This window comes from Epinephelus fuscoguttatus, linkage group LG13 (assembly GCF_011397635.1).
Source record: "Epinephelus fuscoguttatus linkage group LG13, E.fuscoguttatus.final_Chr_v1".
NCBI lineage: Eukaryota > Metazoa > Chordata > Actinopteri > Perciformes > Serranidae > Epinephelus > Epinephelus fuscoguttatus.
In genome coordinates this window covers 23,351,456-23,378,463 of record NC_064764.1, presented here as the reverse complement: position 1 = coordinate 23,378,463, position 27,008 = coordinate 23,351,456, and the positions used below count along the sequence as shown (strand labels likewise).

Sequence of the window (27,008 nt, the reverse complement as noted above, 5' to 3'; positions counted from 1 at the left end):
AATTAGGTCCCAATGTCCTCAAACGAGACGATAATTAAGTCCCAATGTTTTTAAACGAATACTTCCTAATTAACAGCGTCTTAGCTTGTTACTGTTGCTAAAAATGGTCAAATTTGTTGCCATACCAAACTACAAACATTATTATAAAAAAGTTTCAACCATTAAATGTGATCAGATTTTAGACCTTGTGCACTTTTGTGTTGGGGTCGGTTGCAAATTAGTCTCGCTCACCAGACCTTTCTCAAGAAAAGAAAACTGCAGACTGATTGGGTAGAGATTACTGCCATCTTGTTTTTACATGGATTAGTGTGTTATGCTCTTTCTACCACTAGATGGCACAAACGTGTCCACAAACGCGGACAACAGGTCTAATACTGCATTCTATTGGTAGCCGGAACCGGGATTGATACGGTTTCCGGTCCGGAAAGGTACAAAAGAACACCAGTTCTACCCGGAGGTCTCGTCATCAAACTCGGGCAAGGTCCATGTCACCACGAAGTTGACTGCGCACATTGTGAATGGTAAACAAAGTTATTTGTCCTCATATATGCTGTTTAATTAAGCGTTTGTGTTGTAAAAATCATACAAGTACTTTGCAATGGCATTTCTGTTTCCACTGTTGATTTGTGTTGGAAAAAAAAGTCTGTGCAAGCCCATTGTAGCCTAAAGTCGTTTGAACCAGCAAAGTCTCCGTTGCTCAGCAACGTGCAAACAAAAACAAACTTATGGCGCGCCGCCATGTTTTCCGTACTGTTGCAATGAAACGCTTTCAGATCAGACGTGTCATAAGGTCATATAAATCCGACAAGGAATGACCGGTCTGGATTGCCAAACGAATGCGGCATAACTTAAGTAGAATGAAGTATGAGTTCAAGTAAACCCACAATGTGATGTCCCCAAACGAGGACACAGGGTCTCAGGAGGCTATGGTGATACAAACGTCACATTCTAAAGTAATGAAACCCAGCTATTCTTTTTTTAGGTTAATATACACTAGAGAAAACATACTTATTATATTATTTTCCAGTTCTGCCTATATCCCCCTCAATCCTACACTCTGTACCTAATTAAATATATTTATTATTTCAAATGAGATACCTGTATGGTAACATTTGTGTTCATAAATCAAAGACCAGGCAAGAAACACCTGCTTATAGGATAAATCTAATTTTGCAGTGAGTCTGTCCACATAGTTATTATGAAACTGGCACCTGTGTGAACTTCCTTTCTCCTCTGTGACGCTTTTTGATTTACGAATGACGACATAAGCACCGTCGACTCTATTTCACTCTGATTGGTCCTCCGGAAAATGAAAATGACATTAAGCAAGATGGCGCTGGGCGACAGAGAAAAGTGATGAGAGAATAGAACAACAAGCGATACAACTAAATAACAGTGAGCATTTGTTTACCCTGTGCGACTGTTTTAAAACCGGACCGCTATCTTATCATCTGGAAGCTGCCAGGCACCTACGGAGAGACCGCACCGGTCTACGGACATATAATTAATCAGCCAACTGTTTGCTAACTAGCGGCTAAAGTAGCTAGCATAGCTAACGTTCGCTAACTGCGGAAGGCGAGTGAGGAGAAGGCTGGCAGGCGGCTCGAAGTAACGTTACAAACCGACAAGTCGAGCAGCTGATTTAAAAACAAGCAACCTGTCCGTGTGATACATCAACTACCAGTACAGAGTTTCTGGCACGGACCGGGTCATCCTAACCAGGGGTCGGCGAGGAAACACCTCTGATAAGGAAGGCAGAAAAAGACGAGAGGCGTCATTTTTGCTGATCTGACGCCATGGCTCATTCCCCTATTCAGAGCGGACTGCCGGGGATCCAGGTGAATACAGTTTAATGTGTTATTAGCTAACTTTCAGAGGCAAATTTTGGTTCAGAGCCAACCGACATTTTACTGTCGTTTCCTTGTTCCCTTGTTACGTTACCCTCAGCTCGGAAGTTCAACTCGGTGCCTGTAAATAACTTTATCTGCAGGAACACTGCATCATTATCACGTTAAACGCTATCGTATTTGCTTTCCGAAGATAAAAGCACCTATTTGTCAAAGTCCAGTGTGACTGACTGAGATAAGAAGGCGGGGGTCTTGTTTGTCTGTCTGTTGTCACACCTAACATGTGCTGATTGACCTACAGGCTGTCAAATTAAAGATGCACAATTTAGCTCTCACTCCTTTATAAAGGAACAGCATCACAACTGACGCACAAGTTGGCATCTAAGGGACTGTTCTTTATTATCAGAGGGATGCTGGGGTGTGACTTTGTTGTTGTGTGTTTGTGTTCTTTTACCCACCTCCAAGCTACAAATATTTTTCCTGGATTCTCCTGAGTGATAGAAAATGCATGACCCTCCCATTGGATTTTCAAAACGTACCCTTTATTGTTTTATTGTCAAAAGCTGAAGAAATCCTGGAGTTGAAAAAAGCCATTTTTTTTCTTTTGTTTTAACTTTTGTCATGCATTCTGGTTAGTTAGTAAATTTAGGTCAAATTTTATATGAGACATAGAATAAAATGATTTTAATCAAATATAACTGTTGTAAGCTCACGTTTGGTCACGTTTTTTGTTTTGTTTTTGTTGTTTGTTTGTTTTTCTGACAGAAGCGTTTGTCAAACATAATGTGTCCAAGGACTATTGGAAATTTGATAATTTCCGTTCTTACAGTTTCTTGTTATGGTAAATGGTGTAATTTTGGCGATTTGTAAAGAAAGCATGTCTTCCAAACCTGACCGCCATGTTTTCTTTGAAAATCAGCAGTAAAATAAATACAAATACAAATGCAACCATTTAAATTTGTATGCCCCTCCCCAAAGCCCAAATAGAAAATATAAGTCCCTCCCCAGTGCTTAAAAACATATTTGACATGCCTCCCCCTTTTTGCACCACCCTCTCCCACCTCATTAGTAAAGAACAGTCCCTAACTTGCTATTTAGCCTATGCCAACTGTTGTACTTTTGACTAGCAGTGCATAACTTAAAGATATTTAGATTATGTAATGTAAGACACGAAAAAGTAGGAAATTCTCATGTTTAAAAAGCTGGAAGCAGCAACTGCTTTACATTTTAGCTTGAAAAATGAACAATTATCATAATGGTGATCAACTATTTAGTCAATTTACTACTTGTTTCAGCTCTAATAGTTTCCCAGACCTGCTTCACATGCAGTACACTATCTGTGTATTTACTTTTTGCAGTTGTTATATCATGTTGTGAGCCCTGTTTTATTATACTCTAACTAAGCAGTCCATTTATCATACCTATTGGTTTTGACTTTTGTTGTCATTATTGATTAATCTGGCAAAAATTGGTGCAAAATAGTTGGTGCATTAAAAGTTAGAAAATGGTTAAGAGCATGCAACTAATAGTTACCTTAATTAAAGATTAATCTGGCAAATCTAAAGGTCTATAATATCTCAGAGAAGAGTGAGAAACCCCCAATGCAGTTTTCTTAAGTCATCCCAAGGTGAAGAGGAGGTTGTTTTGTCAGGCCAGCAGTAAAGATTTAGTTTACAGTGAAATGAAACAGAGAAGAGCAGCCAGTCTTCAGATCTGAGATGCTGAAATAGAGAATGTTGGAAAGTTTGTGTGATAAATGAATTAAATGATTAATTAATTATAAAATAGTTGCTGTTTATTGATTCACTAACCAATTAAGTGACTAATAATCATGCTAATTACGTCAAATGACTTGCTTTTTGTCAATCAACCTGTCAAAATCTTTACATGGTCACAAGAAATAGTTGCTGGTTAATATTCTGTTGATAGTCTGATAAATTATTTCAAGGTTTCAGCTCTAGGTTTGATTTCACCGCTTTTTGACAGTTTTATTGTTATTGTAGTGTAATTGTATTTTTTTTTTTTTATTGTCCCTTGTTAAACTTAAGTATTTTCAGAGAAATGTTGAACCAGCCACTAGCTGGCAGTCAGTGCATGTCCTGCTTGAAGACTTGAATTAAAGTAGGCCACACTACCGCCATGTAAGAATGACAACCTCCTGGGGTGATATAACCAATACATGCATGATCATTACATTGATGACTGCACACAATAGTACTCTTTCTGTTAAGTTAGTATTGCTTCATTAGCACATGCACTGACAAATACAGGTTTAGATGGTATTAAACACATCAGATTTCAGAGGATACTATACAGAGGAGAGTGAGCATTTGGGAGGCTGGCAGTGAGCCTCCAACCCTGAGGGTGTGGTGCGTGGATGACACTAGACTACACAGTTGTGTGGTGCAGATGGGAGAGCATCAAACACATGCTTTTAGAGCGAGGTTCAGGCAGCTTTAGCTGTCGCAGTAAACCTGCTGACTGTGGATATGGCAAGTACATTCCCATCATGTGTAGTCTGTGGTCGCAGCGCCCTTGTTGTTTTTCCCTTTGTTTTTACAGAGGTCAGCCTCGACATTATAATTTTCACCTGGATGACTGACCACACCAGTGTTATGATAGTATTTTGGTTGTGTTGTTTCTACTCTGCTTTATTCTGCACCGCTCGGTCTCTTTGTCTTTGTTGTAAAGGCCCTTTGCTATCAAATTCAGCAGCCACCTCTTTGCCAATTTTTGCAAAGTGCAGCTGCTCATCTTGCCCTCCATATAGGTTTGACCACCATGCATTAGTACTTTTACAGGAAACTGTTCTCTTGGGGGGGGCTGTAAAGCAATATGCTATGTGAGCCAATAGATCATCGTCTTAGGGATGGGTAACCTGGTAAATTAAGCTTTGGGCTTAATTGCTTTACTTCATTATTATTATTAAAGCTGCTGCAAAAATATGATTTTCTTCAGTTTAATTCTTCACATTACACATTACACAGTGTGGTGATTTAATAGAAATGTTTTCAGGATAGACGCATTTTGTGTTATATTTTTCATGGACTTTACAACACTACAAACTCAGATGGTTTAGGCTAATGATTGCTGCATGAAAGGAAATTGAACTGGCCAACCTGAAGACCATTATTCCCTCCCTGCAGCTCCATGGGGAAATAAACCTTTTAGTTCAGTCAATACGTTAGGGTGTAGTCCTTCAATTTCTGTTTAGCCGTTGTTGTGGAGGCTATGAAGCCGAAGTTACATCTGTGCTACGCTGTCTTGTGATTTTAGTGTCACTCACAGCCACACAAATTTGTCAGGGAAGTTTAAAAAAATTGTCTAGATGCAGAAGTCGAGGTCAGGCTGAAATACAGAATTTGAACAGGGCTGTTTGTCTGTCAATAGAGGATGAAATTAAAGGTTTTGATTAGATTAAAAGTTCTGTGCTGCTCTATGCTCTGTGGCTGATTCGGATGTTGGTCCTCGATACCACACGTTGCTTGAGTTAAAAGCAGGATAGCCACTAAGTTGCACAATTGTTGATGCACTTCCTTTGTGCCATAAATCAAGCCTTCATTTTACCAAATTGTACTTGGTGGCAGACAGAATTGCACATAGAAAGCAAGACTTATAGGGAGTTTAAACGCTGATGATGTTGTTATTCTATAGCCATTACATTCTGCAATTAACATTTGGACATTTGCACTTTGTTTATGCTCTAATGAAAAGAGTATGTCTTTGACCCTGTCAAAACTTTCCTGTCACAGTTGTTCCAGATTGACACCCTTCTCACCGCAGACACTATGAAACACTGAAGGAAACATTAAAAGAGAGCTGTTAGGCAGGCTGTTTTCTTTTCACCCCTGATTTTACGCGTTAAGACCAGTTTACTAGTCATGGTTAGTAGGTACTACTCACCCAGTGAAAACAGTGGTGTAATGTCTTCTGTGGCTCTGGAGGGGTTTTCTAAAGTGTAAAAAATAACTTTGATGATAGTCAGTGGAGGCTGACTCATGGGCTTTGTGACTATACATTTATGACCGAAAAACCTACATGAAGGGAGTAGAGTTTGAAAGACAATAACATTTACCCAGAGAGGATCAGGGTCTCATTTATAACTTCTTATTTGTGAACAAAATGATGCCACAGGCTTCTTCTGTGAGTTGAGCTGAAACAATTGGTCGATTGATGGATCAGTCAATTGGTACAAAATTAACAAGCAACAACTTTGATAATTGAATAATCATTTGAGTCATTTTTTTTAAGCGAACATGCCAAACATTTTCAGGTTTTCGAATGTTTCAGATTGCTGCTTTTTATTGTCAAACATAAAAGCAGGTTGAAAATTGTTTGGATTTTGACTGTTGGTCAGACCCAAGAACACATTTTGATGTCACAATCGGCTCTTGAAAAGCAAGATTGGTATTTTCCCCTTTTTTCTGACATTTTGTAAACAAAGCAATTCATCAGAAAAATTGTCTGCAGATTCATTAATAATGACAATTATTTTGAGTGGCAGCCCTGATGGTGGGGCTCGGGTTGCAAGGTTTGTAAAATCCATTTTTAGATTATAATAAATCAACGTCACAGCATGAAAGTTCAGTGATTATTAGTTCTTACTAAAGTATGTGTGTATCCCAGGTTTTAAAAATAACAGTGCATGACAGTTTGCAAGATATCAAGACTTCCAGAAGGAGCTCAGGTGCTTGAATGTTGAGCTGTGGGCCTGTGTAACAACAGCTTGAATACCTGTAATTTAACCTCCTGTATCTGTATGTGAAACCTGTCTGTTGCTTGTGGTTCTACGTTACTTAAATGCACTGTGTTTTTTCTCTCCCCATCCTTCTCCCTGTCACACAGAACTTCAGAGCTGATCCAGAGGAGTATTTTACCAAGCTGGACAGAATAGGCAAAGGCTCTTTTGGAGAAGTTTTTAAAGGCATCGACTGTCGGACTCAGAAAGTTGTGGCCATTAAAATTATTGATCTGGAAGAAGCGGAGGATGAAATAGAGGACATTCAACAGGAGATCACAGTCCTCAGCCAGTGTGACAGTCCCTTCATCACCAAGTATTATGGATCATACCTAAAGGTAAGCTTTAGCCTCAGGAAGAATATGGTTGTCTTTTTGTAATAGCCCATGTTCGACATAATGCATATGTGAGTAGTGTGTTCCTGCAAGCGAGTGTACGCTATGTAGGTCAATAAATAATGCATATAGGCAATGGAGCAAGTATTGCCTGTGTAATATTGCACAGATTGCCGTTGAACAACATGAAATAGGCCGACTTTGCTGTAGTACACAGCTTGAGGGCTTTTAACAGTGCAATCTGTAAGTATTCAGACATAGACATATGTTTTATTCTTTTTACTCTGTACTCCAACAGATTGGATTTGAAATAAAACATTGACAATGAGATTAGTGTGTCAAATTTCAGCTTCAATATCAGGGTGGTCATGTGCATTTTAGGTGAACAGTGTATAAATTATAGCCTTTGTATACATAGAAAGTGCAGCATGGCACTTATATAGGGGTGCAGATTTGGCAACACTGATGTGAACATGAACACACTTAAAGCTGAAAGTCAGCTTTTTTACATCTCTGTAGTTATAGACTTTCAGTCATGCTACGTGTGATGGTGCTTAGAGTGCTTCTCACAGCGCTTATGGTACTTAACAGCAGCGAGGAGAGAAGTGGTAGTCCATTAGCTCAAGATATACTGCTGGGTGAAGGAGGGAATTAAGGCTTACTTGTGTGTAGTATGTAACCATGGTGTTTGTGCTGTGTTCATGTATGCATTTGTGTGTGATACAAGACTTTAAAGTCGTAGTGTTAAGATCTACAGTTTTCTAGTTCGGCCATGTCTTGAAGGCTCTGCCCTTAGAACTGATCACTAAGGTTTGTTTCTGTTGTTTTAATTTAGGTTTTTCTCATCAGGTCAGTAGCGGTGGGTGTCAATGGGCAGCAGTGGTGGCAGCCATTGATCATGCTAATGGCAGTGTCATTTATTCCAAACAAACTGCTTGTGCTGCTGGAAACAGAGCATGCATCAATAAGTTTGTGCTTATTGATGAGGATTGAGGATTTTTATCACATAGGATGTCTCACCAGTGTGTGTTAACAACAAAAAAAAAAGAGGAAGCTGTAGGGCAAAGATACTGTGAAAGGGACAGGTGCATGCTGGTGTTCTAGAAACCACTAAACTTTAATTATTGCACATGTCCTGCTGCTCTGCCCTGCTTACCAACACGGTCAACAGGTGCAGCAGTGGCTCTAACACACAGCCCACGAGGGCAATTACAATACTTAAAGTAGCTTTATTGTAGTTATGTGAGTCTTAACTCAGTCAAATCTTAACAAGTAAACATGATGCACACACTCTTTAAAAATAAATAAATATATTATTTAAGTGAAGTAAGTGTACATAAACTGTTACTCAGTTTGTAATAACTGTTGCAACTTTGAACACCATCTGACTGAATTCCTTCTCTGTCTCTCAGGGTACAAAACTATGGATTATTATGGAATATCTGGGTGGAGGATCAGCCCTGGATTTGGTGAGTCTACATCAAAATAAAATAAATTACCTATCTGAAGATGATCTGACCTAAACAGTTTGATTTGTGGTCCATTATGACAGTTCGCCGATGTGTAAAATCTGCGCCATCTTTCAAAGTTAAGCCCCAAGTCACCTTTATGTGCTTATTTATCCACTCCTCTAGTTGGAACCAGGCTCCCTGGACGAAACGCAGATTGCCACAATTCTGAGAGAGATCCTAAAAGGGCTGGAGTATCTGCACTCTGAGAAGAAAATCCACAGAGATATCAAAGGTAAGACTGCCGTGTGTACCGTTGCCTTGTTTTAACAACAGTCTTGTAAATAGCTGAATCTTTACAACATGTTCTCTGTCCTCTTGTAAATAATGCTTAAGTGAGGCAAACACAAGTCAGAGTGCTTTAATCTGTCACATTTCACACTTTATAAATTCTGTTGAGATCTTTTTAAAATGGCGATGGATAAGTAAGTAGCCCGTTTTGTTTGTTGGCAGTAATAGTACCACAGCAGGCATATTGATGTGGAGAGAGCGATGCAAACAGGAGGTGTATTCAGCTATTTTTTTTCTGTAATGCGTCTTTAGAAAGATGTGTGTGGGACTACTGGTCAGAGTTCCCTGTCCTGGGTCTTTACCATGCAAATGCAAACACTTAAAAAGCTTTTAGAAACCTGATTAATGCTCTACAAGACCAAATGATCAAGTTTTCCAAGAGTGATCTTTAATTACAGAAAACAGGTTAATGTCAGGAACTCAGAACAATCATATTACAGAAGCATTCTCTGTCTGTTTACACTGATTTTCATTTAAACACTTACTGATACGTGATTCAGCTCTTATTTTTTGTCCTCTGGCTTCTAGCTGCCAACGTGCTGCTGTCAGAACAAGGCGACGTGAAGCTGGCAGACTTCGGAGTGGCAGGCCAGCTCACGGACACTCAGATAAAAAGGAACACGTTTGTTGGTACTCCTTTCTGGATGGCACCTGAAGTCATAAAGCAATCAGCCTACGATTCAAAGGTCAGTGTTTACAAACTTTTATTGTTATCACACTCAGGTTTAGTATTGGAAAGCAGAGTCACGTAGAAATGTACAGGTTCTTGGAGAAAATGCTTTAATTGACAACAGTAAACTCCATAATATTAAATGTAAAAAATGTACAAGGTCATCTGACAACTATTTTGTTCCAAGACATAAGTAAACTTCAATTTACATGCTCAGTGAGTTTGGCAGCTGGATAACAAAAGCTTACTGTAGGTTTAACACATCAGCTGGGTTTGACTGAACATCTGGAGTCGTGGGAGTTTTTCCTGTTGGGCTGGTTGAGCTGTTGGCCAGCTGCGAGTCCACTAACACCAGTTCAAGAAGGAGAGGGGACAGTAAGACCTTTAAGGCAAATATAACAGGCTTACTAACATGCAATGAGTGTTTATATTATTCAGATCCACACAGTGAGGTGTGTCAAACCTGCTTTGGTGACCTGGTGTCTCTCTGAGGGATAGAAATTGAATGTTGCTGATGTACAGAATTAATGTTACAGACTTCCTGTGGTGAACAAGATAGAAAGTGAGCACATGTGGTTAGGTGAGCAAGAATGAGCTCACAGAGACAAGAGAATATGTAAAACTGAAACTTTGCTCTTTTTCTGTGCGGTGAAATGTCGTGGTTTAACAGTTAAGTGTGTGTGTGACGACAGTTACAGACTGGAGTGTCTACTTAGATTGACCATTAGTGTTTAACTTATGCCAGTTATTAAAAGAAACACATGAACAGAATATCAACACGTAAATAAATAGATATGTTAAAGTAGGCCAAGATTACCAGGGGCAATACATACTGTAAGTGCATATATAATAAGGATGGTTAAACTGTAGATTAAGGATTACTTTTGCACAAAATTGCACGACCTTGCAATTTTTTTCCAATTACTGCAATGTTACCACAAATTTGGCTACTGAAAACCGGTAAAATCTCATTTCATTGTAGAGCTGCGTGCAGTATATTGATCCACTCAGCCCCTCCTCCTTTGTCAGTTTATCATTTGACTAGTGCTGCGCCTGGGACAAAGTCACACACTTTTGCAAGGATAACTGTTAGCATCATGGCTAACATTACCCAGCATTTATTAATGGTTTTATGACTGAGTCGAGCCATTAACACAAACACATGAGCCCCTTTCTTGCAGCACAGAGAAAGGAAATTTTAACACCTTTCATGGTGAGATCACTTATCATTTCAAATGCACAACGAAATTTGACAGACTACTCGAGAACACCGTACACAGATTAATGCAATGAGTAGCTGTTGGAGCTTTTTAACTGTACAAACTATAAAGTGTCACAACAGTTGTCAGGATGTTGGGAACACAATGGGCTGTCCCTCAACTGATGGTGAAGCTGGGAGGGATCCCATACCCTCTCTTAACTGACAGTAAGGCTTTGAGACGCACAATGGTCTGTGTCTCATCTGATGCTAACACTACTGCGGTGTCTACTTGATCTGTAATGTAGCCTGTTCCTATGGATCACTGTCCTTACAATCAGGAAGGCCTCTTTCATCATTGTGGGCCTTGCTGTTGCCTTCTTAATCTTCTTGCCCGGCTCTGATGTTTTATTTTACGACAGTACTGGATCATGACGTGAATCCCATGTAATAGTAATTATTATTATTATGATTATGATTATTTTTTTTGTGATTCTTATCATGATAGTTGTTGATAGGCAGTGGCGATCAGTTCTTGCTACCCCCCTCAAATCCACCTCCACCTAAATGCTCATAATGATAGGCTCTGAATCCGAGTCAGCGTTGTGGCATTGTAACTATTTTTGAAATTTTCACTTGCACCTGCAATCTCATTTCAAAAAATGTCTAAAAATACTGTGACATGCATTGCAGTTTTTTAGAAAAGCTGCAGTGAAATCAGGCATTTCAGGTCACAACAGTCACAAAAACAGCCCACGAAATCCTGGAGGGACTGAGAATAATAAAAGTGGTTAAAGCTACTCCAAGTTCAGTACAATTCCTAAACGTGCCCAGTTGGAATTAATAATAAAGAATTGGCCTTATAGAGATACAGTCTTCACATGCTCATTCCTATAAGGATCATTGCTACATTTATAATAATAGTAAACTTGATTTTATACCACTTTTCTTAACAATGTTAGATGAAGATGAAATCAACAAGGCAGATAAAAGGAGAGTAAGGCCAAAGGACAGTAAAAAGGGTCAAATCAAATAAACAAGAAAAGAAGTTATAAATAATTTCATATTCCAAACATTTCCAAAAGTTTTCACAAAGAGAAAAGTTGAAAGAAGAGATTTAAAAGAAGCTATAGAGTTACTTTGTCTGAGTTTGGTAGGCAGAGAGCTATCATGATCTGAGGGTAACCAGCAGGGCTCCATCCCCTGATCTTACTGGTGGAGAGAGCACATACCAGGTCAATAAATCAGAAATGTATGATGGAGGAAGGCAGTTTAAAGCCTTAAAAAGTGAGTGATAACATTTTAAAATCAATCCAAAAGACATTTAGAGTAGAGAGGAGAAAATAATTCAGGCTAAAATACAACTTCACACAAAGCTTGCTTAAACAGTGAGAGATGGAAGGGCGAGGTGAATCATGTAACAGCTGTTTCATGCGAATAGATTAAGCTCAGGCCTTCAGGCAATATCTGTTGTCAGACCCAGGTGGAACATAACCATGCTGTGTCAACACTTAGCGTCAGTATAATGAGTCAACAAATAAAATGGTGAAGAACATCGCCTAAAGACAAAAACAGGTTTGTGTGAAATCGTCCTCAAATGATATGTAGATTTTGCCCTTCTGTTTTCTTGCTCCGTTTCCTGCTGCGTGCTTGTTTTTTTAAGCACTTTCAAAGACTGGTTTTCTAGACTAGAAATGGCCAAATACATATTTTTGGAATAACCACAACATGAGTCAGTGCGGCCTGTCAACACCACCACTATGTCACAGTCTTCAGTTTGCAGAGCTTCCTCTAATACGCCCAGGCTGTGAATGTCAGACAGTTTAAATGTCATTTCACACAGCACTGTGTCAGTGTGTGTATTTGTGGGGAAGTGTGTGAAGTAATGCTGCTCTAAAGGTTCCATTGTATGCTCATTTTCATGTTCATACTTGTATTTTGGATGTTACTAAAACATGTTTACATGCTGTAATGTTAAAAAAAAAAAACAAAAACAAAAAAAAACGTTTTTTTGCTCATACTGTCTGCCTGAATATACCTGTATTTATGCTCTGTCTGAAACACTCTATTTTAGCACCTTTCTCTTTAAGCCCAGTCCGCTCTGATTGGTCAGTGTTTTCAAGTCTTCCTAATCTTCTCTCTTGGCATTTCTGCACAATCATTGCAGCCAGGGGCATGACTGTAACGGCGCTGTAGTGGCAGCAAATTCAATGTTTGTTTACTATGACTTCGGAGTAGAAAACCCTTGCGTCACATACATAAAATGAAGCGGCGCTAATTAAATGCTGCCTCAGTTGGTTTGTTTTTTAGCCACGTAAATAAAGGCCCACCTAAAAAGATCAATATCAGTGTAACTTAACGTTATATCTAGAATACTTTTACTACTTTACATTGCTGGCTGACAGCCCTTTCTGACGGGGAGGTATCTCAAAGCCACCAGACTTCATTTTAGAACACATGAGTTGTTGGTCTACCGCTGCCTTGACCAGTTAGAAGGGAAAGTGGTGAAAATATTCTAAATATAGTGTACACTTAAACTGATATGATGGGGGTTTTTTGGCTGCTAAAATAAGTTTTGCTGTGGCCCCTATCTACAGCAGTAACATTACACTGTTACGCTTTCTTGCCGGTAGATTTGGATGCTCAAGCACTCTATCAAAGCGAAAGAGTACAAGAGATAAGCATGGCAGAAACATCAGATAGGTCAGACCACTGTTTTTAACTATCGTTTAACATTACAGTGATGGCTGAAAATGACAAGAGAGATGAACAAGTTTGCAGATTTCACATATCCTAGCATTAAAATCAATTGCCAGTTGTCTACCTGCAAGTATTAGCGTGATGTCACAGTGCTTTGTCTAAAGACTGTTGCACTGGAATTGTATTGTGATGTCACAGCTTGGGTCCAGGTTTACTTCCTGTCAGCTGATGTCATTCACATACACTGCAAAACATTCCAACAGGAAATACAAAAGAACCTAAATATGGACTGTCTGCATTTCTCCGTGGATTGAGCGTTTTTGATACTTTCACAGTATTTATTGATGGACTGGGGGCTCATCCTACTCTCCAATGTGCTATGTGTGAGCTCAGTCCTGCATGTTCTTTAATGAAGCAATAGGAGAAGATATTCGGTCTCAGTTAATGTAGTTTATTAAGCAGTAAAGGAATAAAATTACAGAGCTCTGGGTCTCAACTTCAAGTCCCTGACGAACAACAAAGGTGTGTCAGTTCACGAAGTCTGACCTCCTGTCCTTTCCCTGACCCAGTATATTTGAGCGTAACAGAGTGTCATTGTGCACGCAAGTCGTTGTCCTCTTCTCATTGGCAGTTCCACTTCCTCCTTCACCACACCACGCCCCTGCCTCGTGTTAATCTGACTCCTTCCCGCTGACAGTGGGGGCGTGGTTCCTGTTTTGAAAGACAAGAGAACAACACAACTCCCTACACGTGCTGTACCTTACTATCTGTACATCACTTTCTATTATTTTTACCATATATGAAACTAATTATCTAAGCATTGCGGTATGTGCTCCTCAGATTTCATGTCTCTTCCTCTCCTGTACTTCTCCGCTTCTGCAAAGCAAACACATTCAGATCAGCTGAAATCATCTTAGTATTCTCATTGTTCACACATCTAAAACTTATATAGTGAAACACAACTGATAGTAAAATGCATAAAATCATTCTATTCCCAACATTATATAGTACCTGTTTTTATATTAATAAAGACATGGAAATCAGGTTTTTTTTCCAACATGGGACCTTTAATAAGATTGTCTTTCCTGTCCCAAATGTCTTTGTTTTATAGGCAGACATCTGGTCATTAGGAATAACAGCAATAGAACTGGCTAAAGGAGAGCCGCCGCACTCTGAGCTTCATCCCATGAAGGTCTTATTCCTCATCCCAAAGAACAATCCACCAACACTGGAAGGAAACTACAGCAAACCACTTAAAGAATTTGTTGAAGCCTGTTTAAATAAGGAGCCCAGCTTTGTAAGTGTAAAGGATTCTTGTTCATTCTGTTATCAGTAATATGGCACAGTAATGTTTTAATGTTCACTGTTAGGTGTGTTTTGTGTGTCTTCTTTAGAGGCCAACTGCCAAAGAGCTGTTAAAACATAAGTATATTGTAAGGCATGCCAAAAAGACGTCCTATCTGACAGAGCTGATTGACAGATACAAGAAGTGGAAGTTACAGCAGTCTCGGGATGGATCCAGCTCGGATGAATCTGATGAGTAAGTTGTCTGCACCATTTCCTGACGGGGGGCAAGACGTGGCAAATTTACACTCTGAAGCCAAAACTAGCAACTCTACGTACGCCTGTGACAATCCTAAAATCCTGTGTTACTGTAGGGAGCCAAATGGCCAGGCTTCTGGTGGAGATGACGCTGCCAATGATGACTGGATCTTCAACACCATCAGAGAGAAGGACCTGAAAAACTTTCAGAACGGGGCAGCACAGCCTGCTGAGCTCGAAAGGACACAGGTGAGACCATGTGCTGTTGTCGAGGAAAAAGTAATACATCAGTAGTTGAGCACCTCTCATCTTCTGTGTGTCGAAATGTCTCTCAGATTTCTCTTTTTAACATTAAGGTCATCTTTTTTTGTTCAGGTGCAGGAGAGTCCAAAGAGGCCTTTGTCACAAAGCTTATCAACAATCTTTTCTCCATTGTTTTCTGAGGTAAGAGCACTAACAAGTTACCCTATGTCAAAGCATTCATCATCAGTAAATGCATGATTTAAAATAAACCCCAATGTAAACTGTTGTATTCAATCAATGCCTATCACACAAAATGAAATCTACTGTATGTTCAGATAGATATATTTTGTCAGAGGCTACTCTACAATAAATATGAAGGAGGTTCACATCTTACTGTTATCTAAAAGATGTCATTTTTGCAGCTGAAAGAAAAGGGTGAGACGAGTAATGGCAAGCCGGAGGCTGCAGAGGAGCTGCGGGAGGCCATTTTCCTGGCAGAAGAAACACACCCAGGGATCTGTGACTCCCTGGTAGCTGAACTAGTGCAGAGACTTCAGAGGTATGCAGGGTTCATCTTACCATAATATTTGATATGTATTTCTTTCTACAAAAGCCCAATGAATTTGCATATTTAATTTCTAGATGTGATGTATGTATGTGTGCCTTTTTAATGGATCATTAAGGGCACATTTGACCGCCTGACCAGAAGTGGAAAGAGAACTAGAATATTGTACTCAAGGAAGAGTACTGTTACTTTTAAGGAATTTACTCAAGTAAAAGTAAAAAGTAGGTCAGATAAAATGTACACTGAGTAAACGTTACTGAATGGTGCAACTTAAGACTACAAAATATATTTCATGAAGTGTCAACCTAAACACTAGTTAAAAAACATAAGAAACATGATCCTCTCCTTCAGGGACAAAACTCAAGACAAAAATGACCAGATACTACATAAAAAGTCTATGGACACTGGTGGCGGGTGCAAAAGGCTATATTTAGCTACACACATTAATTAACTTGACACTTCTTATAGAATCAAAAGCAGAATAAATTAATCACCAAGGCAGAAAACACAAAGCTGTCTGACATTGCACTGCACAGCAGCTGCAGCCACAAACATATTACAGCAAAGGAGAGACTGCTCAATTTTTATACAGCAGGTGGGGCATGCACACAACATAACCCAGCAGTTGTTGACATTCTCATCTGGAGAGTGAGTTAAAAGAGTCTGATCCTCACACTGTGAGAAATGAGTGCAGCAAAATGTTTTTCAATCTGCTCTACGTTCAGCTTCTCTGCTTGTTCATTCTCAAAGCCTAATATAATCAGTCCAGTCAGTGTCTCTGTCCCAGTATGACCAGTTCACTCAGCTTCTCCAGTGTGCAGCAGCAGAAAGTCCCCACACACCTCACTGAAGGTGGAACGGTTATCAGTGAACGCAGAGGACACTGCTGGTGGATCCACCGTGAGCATTTTAATATATGAGCCATTTTGCTCACTGGTTGGAGTATTAAATTAGTGATGAATTAAGGTAGATAACTATTTTAACTATGCTGAGGTATAGGCCCTTTTAGGGCTGATGTCACAATGACATAATTTTATTAGCTGGAAGCAAAATATGACTCGCCAGGAGTCATAGGAGTCATAAAATGTCATCTTGTGGTGTCATTGGGAACCACAATAGAAGGAGTCATGGCTTAAAACTTAAATTTGATCACATACCAGCTGCCACTGCCTGTCAACAAAAAGAAGATATCTATGGTTAAATGCGGTCAAACAATAGGACTGGGCGGAGGCAATCCTGTGCACCTAATCAGAAACTGGGTAGGTTTAAGGAGGAATACTGGTTTTCTCTCTAATGCTAACTTTTTAGCGCATTGGCTAACATTAGCTTCAATAGCAAAACAAAATGAAGGAAACCGTTCAAGTGTCGTCGTCCTCTGTAAGATTTGCATAGTAATCAAACACAAAGCCAGCCATCCCACCTCAGGCAATCCTGTCCAATCATCCATCCACTGAGGGAGAGCATACAGGTCGGCCAGTCTGGTCCTGCTGGTCAGTGTTTACTCTTACAAGTAATACCTGCGGTCCCAGACAGTGAGTGACCTGACATGGTGCGTTTGTAAATTCAGTCTGATGCTCTACACTAAAACGAGAGCCCTGTTGGTCGAAGAAACGGAGCGTTATATTTCCATATGAGTTTATGAACGGTTGAGTTAATCACACATTCACTCTGCTCTGTGCTCTGCTGTTCCGAGAGTGCGGAGCTTTGGATAACCAAATGACACTTTCCGACAGTGTTATGAATTTTCCCATGGTCCAGTTTGTGCTAGAGGGGGCTGGAGAATTTTTTGGTCTCCAGCTAAGCCCCGCCCACCAAAAAACATCATACTGTTTACTAACAGTAAAACAGTCATAATAATATATATCAACCATAACCCATATGGACATGATCCTTAAATTGATTGTGTTGGTGTGCTTTTGTAATGTTCAGTAAATACTAGCCACACCCTGGGTGTAACTGCATCCTTCCCACCCCTCGACACTCGCCCAGTGAAGGTAAATATATACAACAAGTATCTCTTTAAGTGTCAGCTGAGTGGACTGTCGCCTCTATTGAGCCCCGCCCTCCTGCAGTCACAGAAACACCTGCAGCTTCTTCTCTGCTGCAGCTGCTCATTTATCTCCTTTCACCTCTTCAAGTGTCCTTTCAGTTTTATCACAACTGATTCACATTACTTTCGTTTAACTCTGAAATGGAAGTAATGTAAAATGTGGCGAAGAACGATACTGATCTGATATTTAAAATACTTGAAAAAGTACAAGTACACAAAAAATGGCTGCTACAGAAATAAGAGGACATGTAATTTGTAACTTCCCAGCATCTGACAGTCTACTGGTCCATCAGTCCAATGCTTTGGTTCACAGTGAAATGTAGGACACAGGACACAGGAAAGTAGCTATTGATCCATCCAACACCTTGCTATTGTGTGATCCAAGACATTTAGTCTAGTCTTTAAAGTGAGGACTGTCTAGACAGTAAATATTAACCGTTTTTTTCCTGATATTTTTCAGGTTTTCTGTGCCACAGGCAGCTGCCAGTCACTGAGAGGAGCTACATCCAGCTCTGCTCTAATTTTCCACCCTGGTGGCAGCAGTCAGATCTTTTCCTCTGACCTCCACAGCCGGGATGAAGTCTCCCAGGAAGGTCTCCATCACTCATTTGCCTGAAGCAAATCCTGGCCTACTTAATGTCTGTTTATACGCTAGAACACCACCAGAGGGTCCTATTTAGGACAGTCAGTGGCCAGCCACTCAGCTGCCACCATGACTGCCACCTGCTGTAAGATGTCCCTTCTCAATACCTCCTTCACAACTGTTTTTTATTTTAATGGTGGAGTCAGCTATCTTCTTTCTTCAAGGACTCTTGGAGTTATTGGTTTTGGTGAGTTTGTGGCTTTTTCACAAAGGTTTAAACTCAGCATCCTTTTTTGGAGAAAGTACCTTGCTTAATAAATTGTGTGCATGTGCGTGTGGCTGTGCGAGATATCCTGTGAAATGTGCAGTGAAGAAGAGTGACGAGTGGGTTGAAGCATTCTATTGAAAACTCAGGTATCCTGCTTTAAGTGGATTGGGTCCTCTGGGAGACGGAGAGAGCTCTTTAGGGTGGTTGTACAGCCTTGTAAATAAGCTAATTTCTACAGATTCATGAAAAAATAATGGAGCGTTTGTAATGGAACCACTGTGTACAAATGGCCAAATGCAAACTGTAGATAATGGTTGTGAGGTAAATATTTTGAGAGACTAAAATGGCCATAAATGAGATTGCCTTGCCTTTCTACTTGTTCTTTTGTATATCAGTCTTTGATTTCTCCAGTTGTAAAACTTTTTAAGTACTCATCCAGTGAATGAAAATGGCTGCCCTCTATCATGTTTTACTAGTGATTTATTATGTATTTCTTAATGCTCTTTAAAGTTTTGGTTTCATTCTCTATGCTGTGGCTGTAATATTGTCGGAGAATGTAAAAAACAAAAGGCTGGATCGATGAAGCCCCCACCAGTTTTTAACACTGGATGCTCTGTTGCCAGCCCCGATTCCACAAGGCCTCGAGATGTGTTGGTTTGTTGGACTTTGCCTCATCCTTTCTTTTCTTTTCTTTTCTTTTTTTTTTGCTGTGTGTTTTTGACTCGTTAGATAAACTGAGGTTTCGTCCATTCATTCCATTAACAGGGCAGTGCCATCATCTAGTTTATAAAATCAGCAGACTCTGTTAGTCTTCCTAGGAGCTGCAGTGGTACTATCTATCTCCTCAGTGTACCTACAGCTTTAATTGCACTTCAAGTATAAATGCCTTTTGACTATAAACAAAGTAGCCATAAAACAGTAGCACGAGACTTACAGTATTTTGCAGGTATGCTATCTGGGACAAAAAGAAAAGTCCGCCTGAAGTCTCACAGCTTGGACTCTGGTGTTGGTCATGCAGTGTATTATTTGCCTGGCTGTATCTTTCCATTCGGACTTGTGAGAGGTTTTTTCAGTTGTACAGTAAATGCATATAGACAAAGACTTCTCACATAGTAGATAACACTGCTCTCAGATGTACATATTAACATAAAGCTAGGAGGTGTTCAGAGACCAGCGGCACTGCTACTACTTCTGACTGTAGTTTTAAAAGGAATGTGCATGACAGTATAACAGTATAAGCCTGTTGGTTGGCCTGAGCGGTATGCGTTGTAGCACACTGCGGCAGGACTGGAGGAATGTTGAGTCCTGAACAGAGTTGAATCAGCCTTAGAGTATTTGTGATGAATGGGATGAATAGTATCAGCTTTAAAATGTTAGATCCAATGCTTTTGTTGTGATTTCTTCTTGTTTCCCCCCTCTGGCATTAAAATGCATATGCAGCAATACAAAGACAAAGACAAATGATAAAAGATCAAAGATATTTCTTTCATTCCTTGCCAGTATGATGCATGCATGAACAAATGGACTCATTTTTCTTTTTCTCAGATGAGAGGGATTTTCATCATTCTTACAGAGTCAGATGATATAATATATTTGCCACTGGCGATATACGGTACACATTAAACAAGTTAAGAGAGAGTTCAGCATTTGGGGAACAGATGATTTGCTTTCTTGGGGAGAGTTGGATCAGAAGATCGGTCTTAAGCCATAGACTGTATATAAAGCTGGACGACACGTCTCAACTTCCTGTACAGCAATGAAGCCAAAATATCTCTGAAATGGCCACTACCATCTTGTGCTGGTGACATCATTTGGAGGCAGAATCTGTGCAGTAGTGATCTCCATTCTGTCAAGTTCCTGCTCATACACCTATCTGAGCAACTGTGGACAACACCAGTAATTGCGAGCACACTGATTGGCACACAGCTGTCAAACATGAGGTCTAATCCCCTTTTTATAGTATCAAATAATAAATTAAATTGAATGTATCAGAAAAACAAACACTTAACCTACATCAGAGTGATAACAACTTGATGTGTACCTCAAGTTTTTAGTTTGGCCCATGTGCCACACACTAACATGGAGGGGGCGTGGTATACTGCAGCCAGCCACCAGGGGGCGATTGAGATGTTTTGGCTTGACTTGTCGAGAGCCATCATGTCTTCCGTCTTTATATACAGTTGATGGGCTAAGTAATTAGCTTAGCACAAAGACTGGAAATGGGGGAAACAGCTAGCCTGGCTCTGTCCAGAGGTAACTAAAGTTGCCTACCAGCACCTCCAGAGTTTACTAATAAACATGTCATTAGTTTAATTTGTACGAATAACTGAAGTGTAAAACGACAGTTAGGACCATTTCTTGGCTTGGAACAGTAACTTCCTGAAGTGTCTGCTGGTTACCTAGCAACAGAAAATAAATGCCAGTTGTTGCTAGCTGAACAATAATTTAATTTCCTGTGAAGACGAGCTGTATCCATCATCTTGTATAACTCTCTTCAAGAAAGCAAATTTCCCATAATGTCAAACTTTTCTTTTAACCCATTTAAACAGAACATTTCCTCCTAATTTCTCTTTAAAGACACTATTGTTTTCCCTTCTGCTTGGCAATCAGAAGACACACTTCAATGGGTAAAATTCAATATTCTGTTTAAATGAGTAGAAATTTGTTTACCAAATCAAGTAAAGGTACAAGGCTCAATGATTTCCATTTGCACAGTTTTCCTTTGTGTTCTTTCTGCTCTTCTGTGAAAAATGACTCTCCATTTAAACTTCTCATGTGAAATGTGCCATGTAAGCCCTCCATCCCAAAATCTCAAACAGACAAATTCAATACAGTTTGCACCTTCTACATGGTCTTTTATGACTCTTTACCTTTTTATGTGTTGCACTCTGCAGATTCTTTTTAAAACGGTACTTAAAGGGACAGTTTATCCCCAAATTAAAAATGTATGGGTTTTTTTTTTTTTGTTTGTTGTTTTTTGAGGGTTGTACTATGAAGCAAGTTCAACAGAGCCAGGCTCTCTTTGCCTGAGCTGTCTTAACAAACCCTAAAGCCTCATTGAATTTTATCTATGATAAATACAAATAGACTAATCTATAAACTGCAGTGTAAAAGAGACTTCAGGAAATCAGGACCAGTCATAAAAACTTCATCGAAAGTGGTTAACGTTATGGTTTGGTTTCATGAAATGACACTGCTTGTCATATATAAGTAAATGTCATCCTAAGAAATAATATAGTGAACTATTAATGTATGCTACCTGTGATTTTTGTATTTGCGACACATACAATAAGCTCCACTGTAGTTGCACAGCTTTGTTGGGTGGCATTTGTAACTTTTAACTCAACAAGTTGGTTAAAGTGCATTTGTAATGTGTTCATTTAGCTGAGAATCTGCGTTGCTCATTAGGGCCTGGCCGATACAGATTTTTTGGGGCCGATGCCGATTCCAATATTATGGAATAAAAAAATCCGATAACCGATATATCGGCAGATTAAATTTTTACGTTTTTCAATTTAAAACCCCCCGAAATACCTGCTTTTGATGGCTTAAATATAGTTCAAACGCTGGTTACAAAGATATAAATTGAAGGAGATATAAATATAAGTGTTAACATCTATGGCTATATATGGCTATAATCGGCCGATTAAATCGATGGGCTGATAAATCGGTCGGGCCCTATTGCTCATATTGAATATTTACATGTGATGCAACTCAAAACAGTAGAGAAAGGCGCTTTTAGCTGATTTCAAACCGAAACTCGAGATTTGATTTGCAGCATAAGTTACCATAGCAATCTGGCCAGGTAAAAAGAAAGCTACCTTCGTAGGATGGAAAACCCTGGCTTTAGATTCAACATACCTTGCTAAGCCACTGATATTGCTTCATGGTACACCCCTGTGTAGTGCTATTTGTCAGTCCAAATTGTTTTGGTGCGAGTTGCCGAGTATTGGAGATATCGGCCGTAGAGATGTCTGCTTCCTGTCTGATATAATGGAACTAGATGGCACTTGGTTTGAGGTGCTCAAAGCGCCATAAAGATACATTTGAGAAACTCAACAGGAATGTCTTTTACAGAAACCATGACCTGGTTACTCAAGATAATCCACAGATTTTGTGGTGAGCAGTTTTATGTAGGAACCTTTTTCTTTCTACAGAACTACACCCACCAACTACATCACTGTGAAGAAGGAAGCGTGCATTGGCTCATGAATGAGAGTCGACATGTAAACATTAATGCTGTCTTCCTCGGTTGAGCTGTAACGTTAGCTAGCTCGGTGTTGCTAGGTAGGCTAGCAGTAGATGCACAAATCCTTCTGCATGGTGATACGATTGGCGATTGTAGTACAGTAGAAAGAAAATAATTCCGACATGAAACTGCTCACAACAAGGTCTGTGGATTATCTTGAGTAACCAGGTCATGATTTCTATAAAGAGACATTGCTGTTGATTTTTTTAAAATGCTTTTTCCCCTCTCTCACTATCTTGATTAATAAATGGCACTACAGGTAGACTAAGAGGAAAAACATGTATTTTTGATTTTGAGGTGAACTGTCCCTTTAAAAAAAAGGCTACAATATAATGTCATAATAACACCAGTTTGATTTTCTTTTTCCCACCTTTGTGTGTTGTATGGCAATAAAGCAGTGTGATCGCCAGGAGTCATTTCTTAGCACAAGTAGGCATATATTCTATTAAACTATTTTTATAACCCAAAAGAGCAGTATTATGTAATAGAGGGATAGAGGGAGTAAAAGTTTGGTTCTGTGATGTGTTACAGTTTCAGTAAACACTGGATAGCAATCACTTGAAATGTATGTTTCATTTTGTGTGACTTTGCTGACAGTTTATAGTACAGTATACATGTTTGCTAATTCAGGACAGTGCTGTTGGATTTACTGAAGGTTGTCAAATGATTAAGGAAAAAGAATAAAAAATCCAGTACAAATTTAATGAATAGTTTTGACATTGTTTGAGTCATACATTTTAACACCTTATCTAAATTTGCTTTCCTCTGATTCAGAACAGTTTTAAGTGCAGCTGTCAACCCACAGTACCTCTTTAGAATATCACCCTTCTTGCATGTTTAAGTACTGTATCAGTCTTAATTGAGATTCACTTGAGCACAATAATCCATGATAATGGAGTTTTTTAAACTGCACATCATTTAAAAACCAAGAGACTGAAATATATGAATTACTGAGTCAAATACTCTGCCTTTCTGCAGTGAAATTTCTGCACAAATGAACGCTGTAGATGCAAATTTAAGTGGAACAAAGACAGACCCTATAGACAAACAATACAGTGTAACTCGAGCAGGGAAAAACAAACACATTTCAAACAAAGCTTTAACTGCTGTTGAAGGTATTTCTATGAATCATTGACTCAAAGGTACTGACTTTTTTGTGGTAATGCTCCAAAATGTGAGAAATGTAACGGCTCAATGACCACCAAAAAGGTGTCGTTCTACTATGTGGTACATCAAAACAAAGCTTTTAAATATCATGTGAACAATGCTCCGAAATATACACATTACAACATTACACAAACCCTATTTTTAGGATTTTGTCAAGTTCCTGATCAGAATTTTGTATTTAGAAGTTCGGTAATTGCACAATATTTTGGATCAAGCAATAAAACTTACATTTTTTTATTTGTATTTTCCTAGTTGGATGAAATGTCTGGTATTTACGGGAATATTTCAACCCCAAATGACCATTTGTCCATCGATTACTCACCCACCCCATGCTCCATTCAAATTCATGAGGAAAACTTTAATGACTGTGAACGAAGAATCCAAAAACTGAAAAAAATCTTGCTAAATGGATAAATAAACTTCAATTATACTGCACGAATTGTCTGAGTTTGTAAATGTTTTGACATAGTTTTGTTGTTAAACGCGATCACCTATGACTTCAATTTATCAAGACTTTTCTCAGTTTTTGGATTCTTCATTCATGTGGTTCAAATTCTCATGTTTGACATTTCCAGTTTTTATTTATTTTTTTATTTAAGCTATCCACATATGCTATTTTTTTGGTACCTGTATCTGGAGCTTTTGATCATATCACATAGTCCTCATCTGCAGTTGGATTAGCCCAGTTGTCATTCAATTGTTGACGTTTCAGTTCAGTTCTTTCTGAAAACTTAAGCACTTCTTGTTTGTGTTGGCTTAAAAGTCGACATCTACTGTGACAGCTACGCCAACAATCTGCTGATGAAGACCATGTGATGTGATTGAAAGCTGCAGAACAGAAGATGGGCTGTCATGACTCGAATTTCTAAATTTGAACATGAGTAGTTGAATTTGAGCTACTTTAATATAGTTTTTGATATTTTTGAAAACAGTTTTCTGTCTTTATATATTAACTTAAAGGAACAACCCCCAACTGTATATCAGTTACTCTGTGTTACGTTGAATCTAAGACTCATTTATCTAGTCGTTTGCTCAGTACTAGCCAAACAGACAGCCCTTTATGACAGGAAACTGAACTTATCTATTCTCTCTTCACAGCCAGACTCCATTGACAAAAACAGTAATTTTACCTCACTGAACACAGGAGCTGCAGGTCTACCACTGCCTCGATCAGTAAGTTAGTATTGTGTGACTTTGGGTGTTTCAAGGGGTTAGTTTGGACAACAGAGTCACACAATAACGCAAACAAATTACTGGTAGAGGCAGCAGTAGACCAGCAGCTCCCATGTGCTCAATAGACATAGTTCTCTCAAATTATAGTCGTAAATTTGCTAAAATCCGTGATAGTGAGCACTTCCTTTTTCCAAAATAGTCCATCCACCTGACAGGTGCACATATCCGCCAGAGCTGTTGCGTGGCAGTACATTCAACTGGCCTATCAACCCAAGCTCAGTCCCTCCACATACAGCGTCTTTAGCTGCGAGATCGTCTGAGACCAGTCATTCAAACAGCTAATGTCACAACTGGTTGGCATAACCAAAGAATTTCTGCAGAAACCGTCTTAGGGAAGTTCATCTGCAGGCTCATCGTCCTCACCAGGATCTTGACCTGACAGCAGTTTGTCCTCATTACTGATTTGAGTGGTTAACTGCTCACAGATGAATCCCACTTTACATTGGACAGAGCAGATGGTGTGTATGGTGTAAAGCAGGTGAGCAGTTTGCCAATGCCAATGTTCTGAACAGAGTGCCCCATGGTGGCGGTGGGGTTATGGTATGGGTTGTCATACGCTTGTCTGCTTATAATAATGCAGCATAATAATGCACAGCCCCATGTTGCAAGATTCTATACACAATTCCTGGAAGCTGAAAACATCCCAGTTCTTGCACAGCCTGCATGCTCACCAGACATGTCACCCATTGAGCATGTTTGGGATGTTTAGGGATCAGCGTGACAACAACATTTTCCAATTCCTGCCAATATCTAGCAACTTCACACAGCCATTGAAGAGGACGGGGATGACACGATGACACAATCAACCTGATCAGCTCTATGTGAAGATGTGTCAGTGCATGAGACAAATGGTGTCACACCAGGTACTGACTGATTCTTTGGGGTATCTGTGACCAAAAAGTGCATTTCTGTAGTGCTAGTCCTGTGAAGTCCAAATAAATGTCTTTTTTTAAAGACCAAACTGCACATTTAAAGTGGCTTTCTATTGTGATCATCCCAGGACACACCTGTGTGGTAATGATGCTGTTTAATCAGCAGGTTGATATGCCACACCTGTCAGCAGGATGGATTGTCTTGGACAAGAGGGTTTGCTCACTGACATCAATTTTAACAAATCTGCAACCAAAATTTGAGAAAAAGCTTTCTACTGAGTGCATGAAGAAGTCTTAGATCTTTAACTTAAACCTTAAAAAAATTAGAGCAAAGTGGATCAAGATTTTTTTCAGTTTTTGGATTCTTCGTTCACCAGGGAGGCATGCCAGAAAAATTACGTTTTCTTCACGAATTCAACATAACGTGGGGTAAGTGATATACAAATAATCATTTGGGGGGTAATGCACAACCTCGATTCACAGTTTGGACGCTGTGAAAACTGAATAAAAACAGAATGCAATGATTTGCAAATCCTTTTAAACATACAGAGGGGAAAATTAGCCTTCAATATGTCAGGTTTTTTTCTATTGCAAATTTTCCAATACAACTATTCACATGAAATACCAGACACTCATATTAACTCAGCGAAACTGCTCGCACTAAGAAATCATAACATGTCAAGCCATATAAACACTGTGTAGTTAAGTGGAATGACACTGGGGAAAAAACACTGAAAAAGCTGACTGAAATTCATCACTTGGAGAATCCTTTGTTTGCAGTGCCAGCTTCATGATGCTTCCTGTATGAAGAAAGTAATCTTTTACTGTTCAGGTGGGATTGAGGCCCGTTCTTCCACACAGTCTTTAAACCTTTTAAGATTTGTGAGTCTTGAGAAAGAAATTTCCTCAGTTTGGAAATGCTAACTCAGGGTGTGTTCTGAATCACGTA

General features: G+C 39.3%; 1 protein-coding gene across 1 annotated transcript; it reads left to right on the top strand.

Moving 5' to 3' along the window:
• The first annotated feature begins 1,321 nt into the window (after positions 1 to 1,321).
• Positions 1,322 to 23,491, top strand: stk24a (serine/threonine kinase 24a (STE20 homolog, yeast)). The gene is made up of 11 exons (XM_049594195.1): positions 1,322 to 1,838; positions 6,693 to 6,923; positions 8,333 to 8,389; positions 8,555 to 8,663; positions 9,248 to 9,405; positions 14,399 to 14,584; positions 14,682 to 14,827; positions 14,946 to 15,078; positions 15,205 to 15,273; positions 15,495 to 15,631; positions 18,148 to 23,491. Exons 1-11 carry the CDS (start codon positions 1,797 to 1,799, stop codon positions 18,179 to 18,181), a joined length of 1,302 nt encoding a protein of 433 aa, XP_049450152.1. The 5' UTR covers positions 1,322 to 1,796; the 3' UTR covers positions 18,182 to 23,491.
• The last annotated feature ends 3,517 nt before the right edge of the window (positions 23,492 to 27,008 follow it).

Excerpts from the sequence above, each read along its gene's own strand:
- stk24a (XM_049594195.1), top strand. The coding sequence starts at position 1,797 with ATGGCTCATTCCCCTATTCAGAGCGGACTGCCGGGGATCCAG. Across the intron at positions 1,839-6,692 it reads GCGGACTGCCGGGGATCCAG|AACTTCAGAGCTGATCCAGA; the intron begins GTGAATACAGTT and ends CCTGTCACACAG. Across the intron at positions 15,632-18,147 it reads CTAGTGCAGAGACTTCAGAG|GTTTTCTGTGCCACAGGCAG; the intron begins GTATGCAGGGTT and ends GATATTTTTCAG.